Genomic DNA, 14,628 nt, shown 5'->3' with positions numbered 1-14,628 from the left:
GTAACTCTTCTGGAAATTCATCCTCCCTGAAGTTTCTCTAACTGCAACAGGGAAAAATATTTGGAAAAGGTCAAATGACTCAATACCACTGAGACCCATAACTTTTCAAGCAGGAACAGGTTTCCATGTGCTTTCAGTTAGAGCACAGACAGGTTGGGAAGGCGGGAAACCCCCCAGCCCTCCTTGCCTTTGCTCGTTTCAGAGCTATGTGTGTGTTTGGTTTTGAATTACGGTTGATTTTGCTGCTGGCACACATCTGCAAGGCTGAGCGAACTGCTGAACCCCAGCCAGCTCAGCAAGCAACCCACACGGCTGGCAGCACCAGCACAGCCCAGGGATGGCTCCCAGGAGCTGCTTTCAGGAACAAGGAGAGGGAGATGGACATTTCCCTGCACAGCTTTTCCTGAGACACCCTCCAGTGTCACTTACTGCAGGAAGTGGAAGGGTTAATTTCTTCCCAAGTTCACATACTGTTTGAATTCCTTAGATAAACTGCTTCCACCAAACCCAAGGATCTAGCCCCAGGGGAGAACACTAAGGAAAAGCTCTTTTGATAGATTTTCTTCAAAAGAGAAATTAACTCAAAGTCCATTTCTGGAGGTGTTCCACACCCTCAGCTTCTATGGGCTTCAGATGAGGTTGCATTGTGCCTCTGGAAAAACAAAACCCAAGCTTTGAGCATTGCTCTAACACTTCTGTTTGCAAGACAGAAATGTTTCATGCTTGCCCAATAAAATCTTCTCTCCTGAAATGAGAAATGTAGTGCTTTGCTCCCATACAAAGAGGAAAACCAGACCCAACCAGGCTTTAGTCCTGGGATAAAGCAGTTAACAGCTAGCACAAACTAATCCTGTGCCTTTAAAACTGAGCAGTCACTCAGGAAAGTAAAAAAACAAGTTTTGAAAGCCACTGAAGGCTTCCTTCATATTTTGAAGCAGAAAGCAAGTCTGGGCTGTTATGGAATTTGTGTTTGCATACTGTTCGTGATAATCTGTGTGCATAGTTGGAAACAAAGCAAGTTTTTATTAGCAATTAGTAACAAGAGTGGGGACAGACCTGCCTGAAGGAGGCAGAGAAATGCCAATAGAGGAACCTTATAATGTGTGTAGCAGAAGGATTCCGACACGACAGAGAAAACGCTGCTGCTCTGAAGTGGGAAATGCAATGGCATCAGTTCAAGGAGATAAACTGGGTCTTTAACACTGACAACTCTGACTGCAGGCAGCAGTTTTCCCTTGCACAGCAATTTACAATGCAAAACAAACTACTTCCACCCTTACCAAAGGGAGAAATTCAGTATCAAAGGGGAGAGCAAAGTTGGGAAGGGTTGATTTGCTTAGACATAGTTTCCTACAGAGCTGAGTTTCAAGTAAGGCATGAAGGCAACACAGAACAGGGTTTGAAACTGTGTGTGAGAACTTGGGCAAGGAGGAGGGGGAGAGAGAAGAGAGGATTAAATCCCCTTTCAGAGGAGTGACCTCCCACTCCCTCCCCTCATCTCTGAAAAATTCAATCCAGCTCGAATCAGCCAACACCACCCAGGTTCAGAGCTCTCAGCTATGCACTTCCCCTGCTCTGGAGAATGATAGGGCATGTGGGGCCCTACAACAGAACTATTAAAATCCCATCAAGGGGTAAGCAAGTGGTTGCCATATGCTAAACCACTCAAGGGAAGAATAACCAGGGAAAGAAGCACAGCCAGGCAGCAAGCCTGCAGACAGGGTCTTACCTGCTAGATAAACTAGCAAAGTCTCCTCCATCTAGCAGCCTGATCTTGCAGAACAGAACCCCATTGACAAAGGGGACAGCAGTCAGCTCTTCCAGAGTAAAACTTGTCTGAAACTTGAATTTCTTCTTCTTCATCAAGAAAGCCATGGGCAAATTCAGCGTGGAGAGCTCAGGAATTCCAAACAAGATCAGGGAGAAGTGGCTCACAGCACAAACAGACGAGCAGAGGAAGGGCAGTCGTTGTGGGAGCACAAGCAGGGGTGAATTCCAGTTCAGTTACAACGAGGGCCCAGCCTCAAACTCACGATTCTCTTCTCTTTGGTGGTCGGATCTGGCTGTGGGATCATTGCCACGGCAGGCTTCGGGTGAGCAGGGAGAGGTCAGATTAAATCTCTGCAACATCTCCAAGGGAAAAGGGAGGGAGGGAAGATGGGTCTCAGCTCCAGACCAGCAGGAGCTGTCCCAGTTAGAGGCTGCAGTGCTCTGTCTTCAGCACAGCCCCTCCTGAAAGCATCTCTTGCGAGAAGTCATCTCAAGTCCCAGGAGAGGCCTTAAGTCTTCGGGCAGCACATTCAAAGAGCTTCCAGTCTCTATCTCTTGTGCAACTCTTTGATACAGGTCTTTGGGTCAGCCTTTGGGAGGGAAATGAGTAAATTAGTTCCAGCCAGTCTCGGACTCCTCCTCCTGCTCTAAAACCTGTTTGGATAGGTAATATTCAGTCCAGACTCATTCCAGTCTGAAGAGGTATGGCCCCAATTAGCCCAGCCCCAACATCCTCTTTCCCCTTTTTGCCTAGGGCAAGCTTCACTGTTGTCATCCCCCTTGTAATTTCTGTTTTGCAAAGCAGCTAATAAAAATTTGCTCTATTTTCAGTCATCATATTTAGAAGCAGTTTACAGCACAAGATCATTCTAATGTGCAGACTAACAAGAGGAAGGAAAAGCCGTCTCAAGAAATGCAAAATATGTTTCTTCCCTGCATTTCCAACCAGCCCTAAGTGTTAACACCTGTATCTTATAAATGGAGAAAGCAGCAGAGAGGGAGGAAGAAAACAAGCAGGCTGCTCCAGATTACACAGCATAACAACCGAATCAGGTCATCTGGCTGTGCAATGGCCAGGCCCACCGGGAATGCTGCCTTCACCGGCTCTGCACAGCTCAGATCTGGGGCTGCAGACAGCGATTTCGTTACACATTTACAAAACACCTAAACCAGGGAGGCAGGAGCTGATTAACATCTCAAAGGGACAAGGTTATGAACACCGGGCAGCAAACAATCCTCACTGGCTCTGGGAGCTGCCTGCGTGGCTGGGTAGGTGGGTGGTTAAAGACCCTCTCCCGCCCGGTGGCTCTGCCAGGGCCCGGGCACCTCGGAGCAGAGAGGGGAGACCGGTCAATGCTCCACACCACGAGCAGTGCCTGTGCCAAGCTGCTGCCAGGTCTCAGCTCTGGCTACTGTGAGGTCACAGCCTGTCCCCTGGCACTCCGGGGGCACGCACTGAATGGTATTCAGGGGCCAGCTCCCTGTCCAAGCCGGGCACTGAGCTATGCCCCGGTCCCAGTTTTCTGTCCAAGCCGGGCACTGAGCTGTGCTCCGGTACCAGCCGGGCACTGAGCCGTGCCCAGGTCCAAGCTCTCTGTCTGAGCCGGGCACTGAGCTGTGCCCAGGTCCAAGCTCTCTGTCTGAGCCGGGCACTGAGCCGTGCCCAGGTCCAAGCGCTCTGCCTGAGCCGGGCACTGAGCTGTGCCCAGGTCCCAGCTCTCTGAGCCGGGCACTGAGCCGTGCCCCGGTCCCAGCTCTCTGAGCCGGGTACCGAGCTGTGCCCAGATCTTAGCCCACCTCTCGATCCTCCGAACCCCCGACTACCCCGCAGCCCGGCCCCAGGGGCCAAGCACCGAGCCATACCCGGGCTGCAGCCCCGCTCCGGTCCCACAGCCCGAGCACCGAGCCGCAGTCCGGGCTCAGCACCCTCCCAGTCCGTGCACGGAGCTGCAGCCCGATCTCACCCCTCTCCCGGCCCCCCATCACCAGCTGCCTTACGGAAGGTCGCAGCCCGCTTCCCAGCGCCCTCCACTGACCTGCGGCGCGGTCCCGGCCCGGTGCCCGCCCGGCCCTGCCCGCTCCTCCAGCCCGCTCCTCGCACGGCGGCCGCCGCTCCCCGACACGGCCGCCTCTGCCCGCGCTACGCCAACTGCGGCCGCTACGCCGACAGCGCAGGCGGTGCGCGGGGAACGCGCGGCGAGAGCGGCGCCGCCGCGCTTCGGGAATACCGACGGCACGTAACACCCGCCCTCCCCCGAGACGAGAAAACGCGAGCGGCGCCGCCCGATTGGACAGCAGCAAGGAGGCGGGCTGAGCGCTGCGAGGCAGTGATTGGTTGTTCTGGCACGGGGCGGGGAAAAGAGCGCGAGGATTGGAGGAGAGAGCTGCCGGTTTGGGCAAGCCCCGCCCCCTGCCTGAGGGGGTGGGCGGGAAGCGGGGTCCTCGGTGTCCCCTCAGCGGGAGTTGGGGCGCTGGGCTTCCCGCCCCACACGATGTTTTGGAGTCCCTCTGCTGGCACAAACCTGCGGTTGGGGTATTCCTGCCTCGGCCGAGATGATGGCAGAGTCACCTCTGGTATGAGACATAAGGAGCTCCTGGGAGTGGGTCCAGCGGAGGGCAGTGAGGATGACGGGGAATTGGAGCATCTCTGCTATGAGGAAAGGCTGAGGGAGGTGGGCCTGTTTAGCCTCGATAAGAGATAACTGAGAGGGGACCTCATTAATGTGTATAATTACCTAAAGTGGAGTGCCCAGAGGATGAAGCTTGGCTCAGCTTAGTGGTGCCAACCACAAGGAAAACAGGCAATAGGCAGAAAGTGATGCCCAGGAAGTTTTACCTGAACATAAGGAAGAATTTCTTTTCTATGCAGTGATTTCTCACTGGCTCAGTGAGGTTGTGGAGTCTCCCTCACTGGAGATATTCCAGAAATGTCTGGACATGGTCCTGAAGTGGAAGAGATGAGAATTTTGACTCTATGTTTCAGAAGGCTGATTTATTATTTTATGATATATATTACATTAAAAGAAAGTTATATACTAAAAGAATAGAAGAAAGGATTTCGTCAGAAGGCTTGAAAGGAATGGTAATAAAATCTTGTGACTGCTCACAGCCTTGACACAGGTGGCTGTCATTGTTCATGAAGTAAAAACAATTTCACACGCTGGGTAAAGAATTCTCCAAATCCCATTCCAAAGCAGCAAAACATGGAGAAGCTGAAGCTTCCCAGCTTCTCAGGAGAAAAGATCTTGGCAAAAGGATTTTTCATAAAATATGTCTGTGACAACCCTGCTTGAGCAGGAAGATGGGCCCAGATCACCCACTGTGGACCCATTCTGTGCTTTGGTGACTGACGTTGTCTCTGCGTTCTCCTGACAGCCAGGAGCTCTTCCCTGGCTGGTCCCCGTGCCCGAGCAGCTCCAGGTGACATCCCTCTCCTCAGCGTGTCCCACGGGCTGCGGGCACTCGGCTCCTCAGGCCACCCAGCGCTGTGGCCGTGCTGTCCCCTCAGGGCACCACGGCGTGGCTGTGGCTCAGGCCAGCAGTGCTGGGCTGGCTGTGAGCTGGAGGGAGCCCCAGGTACCACAGAGCCCTGGGGAGCAGCACCAGGCAGGGCCCAGAGCTGGAATCTCACCCTCCCCAAGTGAGGTGTGGCAAGCTGGGCACATCCCTTCATCAAAATGGCTCCCTGTCATTATGTGCTGCTGCTGCTGCATCCAGTGCTGTGGCTGGGATCCCTGGTTAGGCTGGATTCCATCCTTTAAGGGCAAGCAGAACAAAATGTCTCTCCTTGTCCTGAAGGAGGCTGCAATCATCAATGTGATTTGCCTAGATTTAAAATTTAGGTGTTTGCCCAAGAGCCTCTGTGGCTGAGAAGTCGAGGCTCATGTGGGAGGGACTGTTCCCAAGGCTGATATGCAAAGCTTGGATGAAAGCCTGGGAGTCCTTGCTCTCTGCCAGGCTTTGATGCCCAGACTCCTTGCCTGTAATCTGCCATCTATGCAGACAATATCAGAGCTATCAAATAGTTCCACCACAATGTGAACCTTGGGAAAAAAAAAAAAAAAGAAAAAAGAAAGAGTCTGCTAGGAAAAGTACACAGAAATGTCCTTGGATAAAAGTGAAAAATTGGATCAAGTCAAATGCATTGTGATTTTTGCTTACCGGGTTATGCTTACACAGACTTTGGACTGGGAAAACATTTTGTATTGGTACAGTGAAACCATCACAGCACATACCAGAGTTACCAGGAAACAGCAGGGCTTACAGGCTGCTCTTACAGGTGAGCCTTGAATCCTTCCATCAGTTCCTATCTGGTGTTTTCAAGGCTTTGAGGCACTGCTGGTATTTCTTTTTTTTTTTTTTTTTTTCTGTTTCCAGCCTATTAGGAAAGAGCCTGCTAAATATTTGATATTTACAAGCTGTGCTGCTGAAATGCCAGAGGCATCTGAAGAATCCAGCCCAGTTCTCACACCTCTCCTGCCCCAGCACATGCTGACAGACGTGTGGATGCTCTGCTCCCATCCCTAGGTAAAGGACAAACGATCCCTGTGTGTGGTGTGGGAGGAGACTCTGCTATCTGCTATGATTCACTCTGGTAAATAACCTTCTCGAGGGCTTCTCTTGTTTGTAGCAACAGCCTCAAATGCTAAAGTTTACAGACACTTTAATCCTTGCTGTTCTCACGCATATTTACTTTGCAGTTTTATCAGAAACATCTCTTGAAAACCTCAGTGTTTTTATAATTAATTGAATAATGTGACTGATGTTAAAAATAAATGGGTTTGGAAGCATGCCCAGCGAGCTGCTGAGCAGTGTGTAGTGTAGCAACCAGAGCTGCAGTCTCAGGGATGTGTGTATTTTCCTAACAAACCCAGTCTCATGACTGAGAGATTAAATCTTTATTAGTTCAAAATTCACCCTGTTGCTTTTGCTGTGTTTATGCTGCATAATTGTTTCTGGAGAAATTCGCATTGTTTAAAGGGACAGAGCTCCTGTTCACAGAGGGGATGGGTTGGTCTGAGCCTCCCACAGAGGGAATGTGGGTGTAGGGTATCTTCATCCTTCCACCATCCCTCTGGCTTTGTGTTGTTTTCTGCTCCAGGTGCAATCCACGGGGCCATGTGTGTGTGACCAAGGTGCTTTGGTTCTGCTGATCCCAGTCTCACATCCCATGGATTTCCCTCTGGCTGTGCCCACCTCACCTCTGCTCCAGGAGCCCCAGGCACATCCCTGCCCTGTGCTCTTCCTGCCCCAAGCCTTTCCTGAGGCCGCTCCCCAGTGCTGCCACCACTTCCTCAACTTTTGCTGGCTCAGGGCACTGTCTTATCAGTCTGGGATATTTTTATCAGTCTGTGCTGTGCAGTTAAGTGTGGGCCTCACCTCTGCTCTCCTGGAGAGGTGTGCCCAGCTGGCCAGGGCTGGGAGTGCTGTGCTCTGAGGGTGAGCACCATCAGACACACCTTGTCTTGCCTCCTCTCTTCTCTGAGGACAGAGATAAAGCAGTAGTGGAGAAACAAGGTGAGATAAATGCAGGAGGGACAAAACCCAGTGAGGTGAAGTGAGGTAGATCCTGTAATGCATTTGGTAAGCCTTCAAATCCTATCTCTTATCCCAAGGGAATCCCAGATGCACAAGCCCTGCAAAATACATCATCAGCATCTTCCTCTGGAAAGCATCATCACGCTAATTCATTTGTCCTGGCAGCCAGATGATTAAAGTTTTAAAACTAAATTACACACGTTGCTGTAAGAGCATAAACACAGTAATGGTTCTCTGTTACACCTGTCGCCTCTGCTGTAATGGCCTTAATGAGCTTTCAGCCTCATCATCCAAAAAAAAAAAAAAAAAAAGAGATTATCACAGTCAGTTTAAGCTGTAAATGCATTCTTGGAGCTGTGGGTGGGAGCTGCAGTGGGTGGGTGCCTTCCCCAAAACTGGGGCAGGTCCAGGCTGGGGAGCTCCCAAAATGGGCAGGGGGTGCAGACACCACAGCAGTGCCTGCTGCCAGTTCCCCTGTCAGGGGAGTGGGTACCATTGCACAGGATTATCCCATGGTGTGGAGTTATTCCAAACTTGCATCTTCTCAGTTTAATAACAGGCTGTGAGCTGCACTTTGACCTGCTTGTGTTTTTCACTTGTTCCATATTTGACTGAACTCATCATCATAAAGGCCAGGAACTGTTTCACTTTCTGTGCCAGGCTGGGTTTCCTGTTGGATGTGCAGAGGACACACCTGCACGGTGGGTTTCTGGCCTGCCAGCACTGGGAATCCTGTTGGTGAAAAAAGGAGCCCAGGAATCTGGAGTCAGTGGATTCCTTTCCTCAAAAATGTGGTTAGACCTGAAAATCCAGCTGCCTGGCTTTTTGGTTTCCATGTCTGCTTCAGTGTGTCCTGGGAATGTGCAGCAGAACTCTCTGCTTCGTTCTGTGAGGTCTGTGGGTGGAACTGGATCTTGTTTGCCCCTTCCAAAATCTGCAGACTTGGAAGCTGCTTTGCCTCAAGGCTTGTTGTGTTTATCAAGCCTTATCCTGTGTCTGTAGCCCAGCTTCCATTCCTTCAGTGTTGTGCTGGACAAGAGACTTGCTGGTTGTGGCCTGGTCTGCCCCACTGCCTGCTAATGCTGCTGTTACCCCAAATACATCAGAAACAACAGAAGGTCTGTGGTTTTCTGTGACACAGCAACCTCTAATTTGGGATCCCAGGTGACAGAGGAAAGAAACTGTCCCTGCTGGTGCTGGGATTCTGCCTCAGGTTAATCACCTGCACATCTGGGACCCGTTTGCAGGTGATACTGACTTCATTCCCCCACTCAAACATGGGCTGGAAGCTGAGCTCCTCCGTCTCACGAAGCTTCTTACCAGGTGCTTTCAAGCGAGACTGAGAATATTAAATATGTCAATTTTCACACTGACCTGATCACCCTTCTGCTGACAATACTTGCTGGCAACAACCTGTTGTGTGAAAACAGGGAAAAACCCACAAACCATCCCCAGAAGGATGCTTTGCCAAAACAGGCTGGAAAACTTTAAAATCCTGCTGGAGGAAGTAGAGGTTATTTGAGTGAGTGTGTGGGGCAAATCATTCTGTCCCTTGGAGGGGATCTGCTCCCAGAACTGTGATGCGGTGATGGCAGTGGTGGGAAACTGACACGTAAAAAAAAAAACATAAAAAACCCCTTAAAACTTGTTTAAAAAACCTTAAAACCTGTCCCTTTGCTTATAATGAAGGACTTGATGTGTTTTTTTAAATCCTGTGTTTGCCCATTCGGTTCTGCAGTGAGCTCATCCCAAAGGCAGACAGCCCAGTGTCCTGTGCCGTGTCTTTGGGAAGCAGAGGGACCTGCTCCGAGTCCCCGAGCATCATGACTTTTCCAGGGATATCTCATTGCTGCGCTCTGCCCTTTGAATTTCCTCCTCTCCAGGCTCTCAGCCCTGACAATTTTGCCAGTGGAGGGTGCAAGCAGGATCGCCACAAGGTCTGGAGGACAGGGGTGGCTCCCGGGACAGTGCAGTGCCACAGCTCGGGATCCCGGCGCGCAGTGCCACCTCCTGGAAAGCCGCGCTGCAGCTTTGCTCCGGAGGGAGCAGCGGTGGCTTGGAAAAATATTTTCTTCTCACCATTGAGTCCCCTGCTAAACTTCCCCTTCCCCAGCAGGCACGAAGATGCTGCTCAGCCCCATGTCCAAGGCACCCTGTGGCAGAACAGCTCTGCGTGGCTCCTTCCCAGTCTGGATGTTGAATACAAATCTCTAGGTACAAAAAAGAACACAAGAGGAGAACAAATAAACATCTATAAATATTCCTCCTTAGCTTTTGTTCTGCTTGGGCATCAGCTGGTTGTTCAGTTGAATGTCCTGTGTTCTTGTTTGCCCTCTCAGTGTCCTGTTCACCTATTCATCCTGGTTTTAACATTAAGGGACACTTTTCTCTGTCCCCCCCAAGTTTGGTGACTGCTTCATGAGCAACAACCAAGCCCCTCATTGCACAGTTCACCCTGTATTTAAAATGTTGCCACATCTTTTTAATGAGAAAAAAATCTGTTACACAGAACACATGCTTGGATGCTGCTGGCTTGACTCAGCTCTGCATTTATCCTGAAGAGACAGGAAAAATGTGTGGTTTCAATGGCAACACGTTTAGTCCTCTAGAAAAGCAACACAGCTGAAGTGCTTAGTCACTGAAAAAATGCACACTGCAATTTAAAGCCAAAGGCTGGTATTTCTACCATTATTTTAGGCTATTGTGGATTCTTCTGAGCAGCTGGGAGATTACTGTATTACTGTATTTCAGTATTCCATCAGACACTGTGAAATAACTCATGCTCCAAGGTAAGCCTGGAAAAGCTATGGTTTGAAAAAGACTGTAATTATGTAAATACAAGGCCACAAGATTCACAAACAAGAGGAAAAGCTCCTGTGACTTGTGATTGTTCACAGCTCTCCTTGGTCCCTTCACAGTGAGGATTCTGTGTTGCAAAGTTGCTGTCATGAGCTCATTTTCACTTCTGCACACACCAATGAACTGAAACAGCCTGTTTACCAAAATGTATTTTTTATTAAAATTCATATTTGTAAAGGAGAGATCATTACACAAATGAGGTAAACCAACACATATGACATAGTTCTCACTCTAAAAATAAATTTCAGTTCAGCAATTGATTTGATTCCACAAAGTCTAAGAGGAAGAGTCAGGCAAGTGCTACTCATGTGGTGAGATGCCAGACAAAGGCAGGATCCACCCTGACTCAGCTTGGAGGTGTCAGTCCCAAGGGCTTGGGAGTCTTCAGGGACCAAACCCTTCTCACTGTGGTGTCCTTTTCTCCCCCATCAGATGTGTAGAAAGGAGGAGATGAGTAAAGGCCAGGGACTGCAGCAGTGACCTTGTCACCTACTGCTCTAACAGGGGTCCCCCATCAGCATCTCCCCATTAAAGGCTGTGTAAAGGTTTCATTTGATTGTGCAAATTCACTCCCTCCTCAGCCCTAAAGGAGACTTAACAGCAAGTAAATACCAGCTCTGGAAAAGTTCCGTTTCAAAAGTAATAACCTGGCAAGCAACAAGCCTGTAAAATGTAAGCCACTTTGCAAGGCAGAAGGAGAAGACTTCCACTTCCTTGTTTTCTTTCCCTAAGTTTTCTTCCATGCAGGTACCAGTGGACCTTTAGTCTAAAAGTTTATGAAGTTACTGCAAGTCTGTGAGAATCATGTTGACCATCCTGTGCAATGAGGCTTTCTCATCAAGGACCAAGATCCACAGACTGCCTCAGAAGTGGCTGTGATGTTGTTTCACCCTGTATAACGATATAGGATAGTGAGGAGAAGCTCAGCTCTGTTTGTCAGGATGAGGCCAGCCAGCAGACAAACACGGAATGGCTGCACTGGCTTCCAGCTCCCAAACAGTACAAAACAAACACCACCAGCAGCAGAACCAAGTAATGCCCCAAAATTCACTCAAATCAGTGGCTGACAAACTCCTCAACACTGGGAATTCCTGTGTGGCTGCAGCTTAGTCCAGGACCTTAGTCCAGGTCCTCTTTGATGGATCAAGGTATTCTGGAGGTGACAAACAATGCAGATGAAGCAGAGATGGAGTCTCACCGTTCCATCCACCCCAGGGAAACTCATCCAGGCCCTTGGGTGGCTGTGACAAATAAAGACATTGTGCCAAGATGCATCCCAGGAGAGCTTCTGCTAACCCAAGACATGAAACTTTCAGCATATCTCCCAAGCTGATAGAGAAATTTCATGACAGCACACAGATGAAACACGAGGTGAATGCACTGTTTCAATCCCACTGGGATCCTCAGGGGAGTGAGAATGCACAGAGGCTGGGTGCTGGTCTGCATGGGCAGGATGTGAGGCTGCAGGAGCAGGATCCAGGGCTCTCAGTGCAGAGGGAAGGTTCTACCACATCCAGTACCACGTTTCCAGTAAATGCTTGCAGCAAGAGGCAGAAATGCATTCACTGTGTGCACTGTGGGTTCACCATCACTGTACCTTGGCAGCTGCAGCACTGATGTCCTGACAGAACTCTCCACGTTAGAAGTCAGTTTTAAATCCTATAGATCGAGAGAAAGAGAAAAGAGAGGTGTCATAATTAGGACAGATCAAACAGAAATAAATCTATTGTTTGAGGAACTAAAGCAATCCATGTTAAGTTGCTGGTTTATTCCACATCCTGCTATGGCTCTGTATGAGAGTCTGAAAGGGCAGATTAGCACAAGATTGGCAGAGAAACCTGTTTAGACTCAGCCAAACTCCAAGGGAGCCATTCATACTGAGAAGAGGCAGCACCCCATGCTCCCAAGTGTCCTCTGCCAGCGTAGGTAGGTGTTTAGCATGGCAGATGTCCCATAGAATCACAGAATTGTTTAGGTTGGGAAAGACTTTTCAACCATTTCCCCAGCACAGCCACATCCACCACTAACCCATGTCCCCAAGTGCCATATCTACACATCTTTTAAATCTCTCCAGTAGTGGTGACTCCACCACTGCCCGGGCAGCCTGTGCCAGGGCTTGTCAACCCTTTGAGGGAGGAAATTTTTCCTAATTCAATCAATCTAAAGCTCCCCTCCCATCACTGTTTCTTCCACTGGATCATACCATCTTGCTGCCCTGTCTGGCCAGGCTCAGTGGTGACCGACGGGCTGGGTGTATTGCTCTGCAAAAATCGACGGAAGTCCTTAATCATGGGGCGGAGGACCTGGATGAGGGCGCTCAGAGCCGCCTGCGTGCCCTCCATGGCCTGCGCCTGCCGCTCCTGGGCGCACGCCTGCACCTCCTGCGAGCGGCGAATCATCTGCAGCAAATCGTTCTGCTGCTCCAGGTGCTGGGCAATCTCCTTCACGTGCAGGTTGGTCACTCGCTGCTCCTGCAGGAGCTTGGCTGAGTTGAGGGCAATGCGGCTTTTCAGCTCCTGGGGCTTGGCAGACACCTCGTGCTGGTGGGCCATCATCTCCAGGGGCGCCTCGGCCGTCACCGTGGCGGGGGCCTCTGTGGTGCAGTACTCCACGACGCCGTCCTCCAGGCTGTGGTAGGCTGTCTCTGCAGGAACTGAGAACAAAGGGCAGAAAGGGAGTCAGGGGTAGCTGGGATACAGGATTTTTATCTGCAGGACTATTCAGTGAATATCACAGGAATACGGCCTGCTCAGTGAGATAACATACAATGGCCAGCAATGCACAAAATGACCTATTTAAGTCTACTCCACCCTCAGTCGAGCTTCCTTCTGGGCTGCACAATCCAAAGGAATAGGGAATGCCTTATCTGTCTAGACAATATCATTTCTCAATCTCCAGTTTAGAACAATCTTTCCAAGCAGCATTGACTGACTGATATAACAGCAAAGACCCCGAATGGCCCCTGTCAGTAGCATAGCTGCTCTTTGGGGCACCGCACACTGGAAAATCATCCCTGAAGATGTTTTTCCCCAGAGAGGGACTGAAGAATCTCCCAAGGTGCAAAGGATCCTTGATTCCCCTGCCCTTTAAGGCTGAGTTCAGCTGTCGAAGCTGACTTTCAGTACCTGCTTTCTTGCGGCCACTCCCCTACACCACAAGGGCAGACGGGGAGGAGCATTTCATTACAGAGAGGTGGGGATTTCTTTTTGTCGGGGTTTCTCTCTGCCCAAAGAACTTGTGGGCAGCCTGTCCCTGGAAATGTTCAAGGCCAGGCCAGGATGCATCAACCTGTTCTAGTAGAAGGTGTCTCTGCCCATGGCAGGGGGTTGGAACCGGGTGCTCTTTAAGGTCCTTTCCAACAGAAACCATTCTGTGGTTCTGTCCCCACACAAGGCTCGGGGTCCCTTCGCAGGGGGGTGCCAGGGGCTCTGTGTGACCCTCCAGTCCAGCCCAGAGCGTTGGGGCGGGCGCAGCACTCACTCTGGGTCAGGGTGACCGTGGTGGCCGACGCGGTGATGGGGATGTCGCTCCCGTCACCCGCGCCGCACTCGCCGCTCGGCAGGCTGATGATGGTGGCCTCTCCCAGCAGGTTGCAGATGCGCTGCTGCATGGGGGTGAGGATCACCGGGGCGGCCGCGGCGCCCGCCGGCTCCTCGCCCTCGGGCCCGTTGCCGCCGCCGTTCTGGCTGTCGCCTCCCCCTTCCATGGCAGCCCGCACTTGGGCCACTTTGCGCCGCACCTCGGTCTTGAGGTCGGACCACTTCTTCTTGACCTCGGGCAGCTCGCGGTGGCAGGTGGCGACGGCGTTGACGCGGCGCAGGATGTCGTGCCAGGCGGCGGCCTTGGCGGCCAGCGGCACGCCCGCGTTGAAGTGGTTGACGAGGAGGTGCTTTCCCCGCTCCAGCTCCTCCACGATGATCTCCACCTCCCGCTCCGAGAAGTTCATCTTCCGCTTCTTGGCCGGGGGCGCCGGCGGCGACGCCATGGCCATGGGGGGCAGCGGGGACGGGGCACGGGGTCACACCTGGGGGGCCTGGGGGACGCTGGGCAGGGCCGAGGGGCGGCAGGGCCCCCCCACCCCCGGGGCCGGGGACAACAGGGGGGCCCCGAGGCCCCTCAGGGCCCCGAGGGGTCGGTCCCCCCCGCTCCCCCTTTGGCACCGCCAACGATACGCAAATTGCGTACGGCGCTCGCCCGGCAGCCCCGCACAACGGCCCCCGCCCTGCGGCACTGGCGTAATGGCTTCCAGAATCGGCCCCTCTTCCTGCCACGCTTGATTGGCTCGCACGCCTGCCCGTCAAATGACTTGCCCGCCTCCCGCCTGGAATATCGCATTATTATTGGTTAACAGCCCTGTCCATCAGGCAGACAACAGGCGGCCCCGCCCCGCCGCTGGTCTCAGGGCACTGGGCCTGCGTGGGGCCGCTGAGGGGTTGGGCCCACCCCTGGATTTCCTTGCTG

The 14,628-nt window shown here is 51.7% G+C and overlaps 2 protein-coding genes and 1 long non-coding RNA gene across 3 annotated transcripts in view; 1 reads left to right on the top strand and 2 right to left on the bottom strand.

Moving 5' to 3' along the window:
* EEIG1 (estrogen-induced osteoclastogenesis regulator 1) overlaps nt 1–3,877 on the bottom strand; it is a 36,811-nt gene extending 32,934 nt beyond the window's left edge. Inside the window, exons 1-2 of the mRNA XM_063174843.1 lie at nt 3,807–3,877; nt 1,730–2,360 (exon numbers count right to left, since the gene is read on the bottom strand). Of these exons, the coding sequence (XP_063030913.1) occupies nt 1,730–1,875 (146 nt within the window). The 5' untranslated portion in view covers nt 1,876–2,360; nt 3,807–3,877. The remainder of the gene's footprint in view (nt 1–1,729; nt 2,361–3,806) is intronic.
* A 2,069-nt stretch (nt 3,878–5,946) lies between these two features.
* Nucleotides 5,947–9,540, top strand: LOC134428196 (uncharacterized). The gene is made up of 3 exons (XR_010030338.1): nt 5,947–6,049; nt 6,148–6,297; nt 9,425–9,540. It is a non-coding gene; the product is annotated as an uncharacterized LOC134428196 (long non-coding RNA).
* Nucleotides 9,541–10,303: 763 nt separating this feature from the next.
* On the bottom strand, nt 10,304–14,330 carry NAIF1 (nuclear apoptosis inducing factor 1). The gene is made up of 3 exons (XM_063174576.1): nt 13,648–14,330; nt 12,371–12,820; nt 10,304–11,826 (listed from the first exon to the last, which is right to left on the bottom strand). Exons 1-3 carry the CDS (start codon nt 14,156–14,158, stop codon nt 11,807–11,809), a joined length of 981 nt encoding a protein of 326 aa, XP_063030646.1. The 5' UTR covers nt 14,159–14,330; the 3' UTR covers nt 10,304–11,806.
* Nucleotides 14,331–14,628: the final 298 nt, after the last annotated feature.

The sequence above is a fragment of the Melospiza melodia genome, chromosome 22 (assembly GCF_035770615.1).
Source record: "Melospiza melodia melodia isolate bMelMel2 chromosome 22, bMelMel2.pri, whole genome shotgun sequence".
Lineage (NCBI taxonomy): Eukaryota > Metazoa > Chordata > Aves > Passeriformes > Passerellidae > Melospiza > Melospiza melodia.
Note: the sequence above shows the minus strand (reverse complement) of the source record. Positions and strands in the feature narration are given on the sequence as shown.

Coding starts and splice junctions, on each gene's coding strand:
- NAIF1 (XM_063174576.1), bottom strand. CDS start 14,158: ATGGCCATGGCGTCGCCGCCGGCGCCCCCGGCCAAGAAGCGGAAGATG. Junction 12,821..13,647: donor CACGGTCACCCTGACCCAGA/GTGAGTGCTGCG, acceptor CTTTGTTCTCAG/TTCCTGCAGAGACAGCCTAC. Junction 11,827..12,370: donor CCAGACAGGGCAGCAAGATG/GTATGATCCAGT, acceptor CTCGATCTATAG/GATTTAAAACTGACTTCTAA.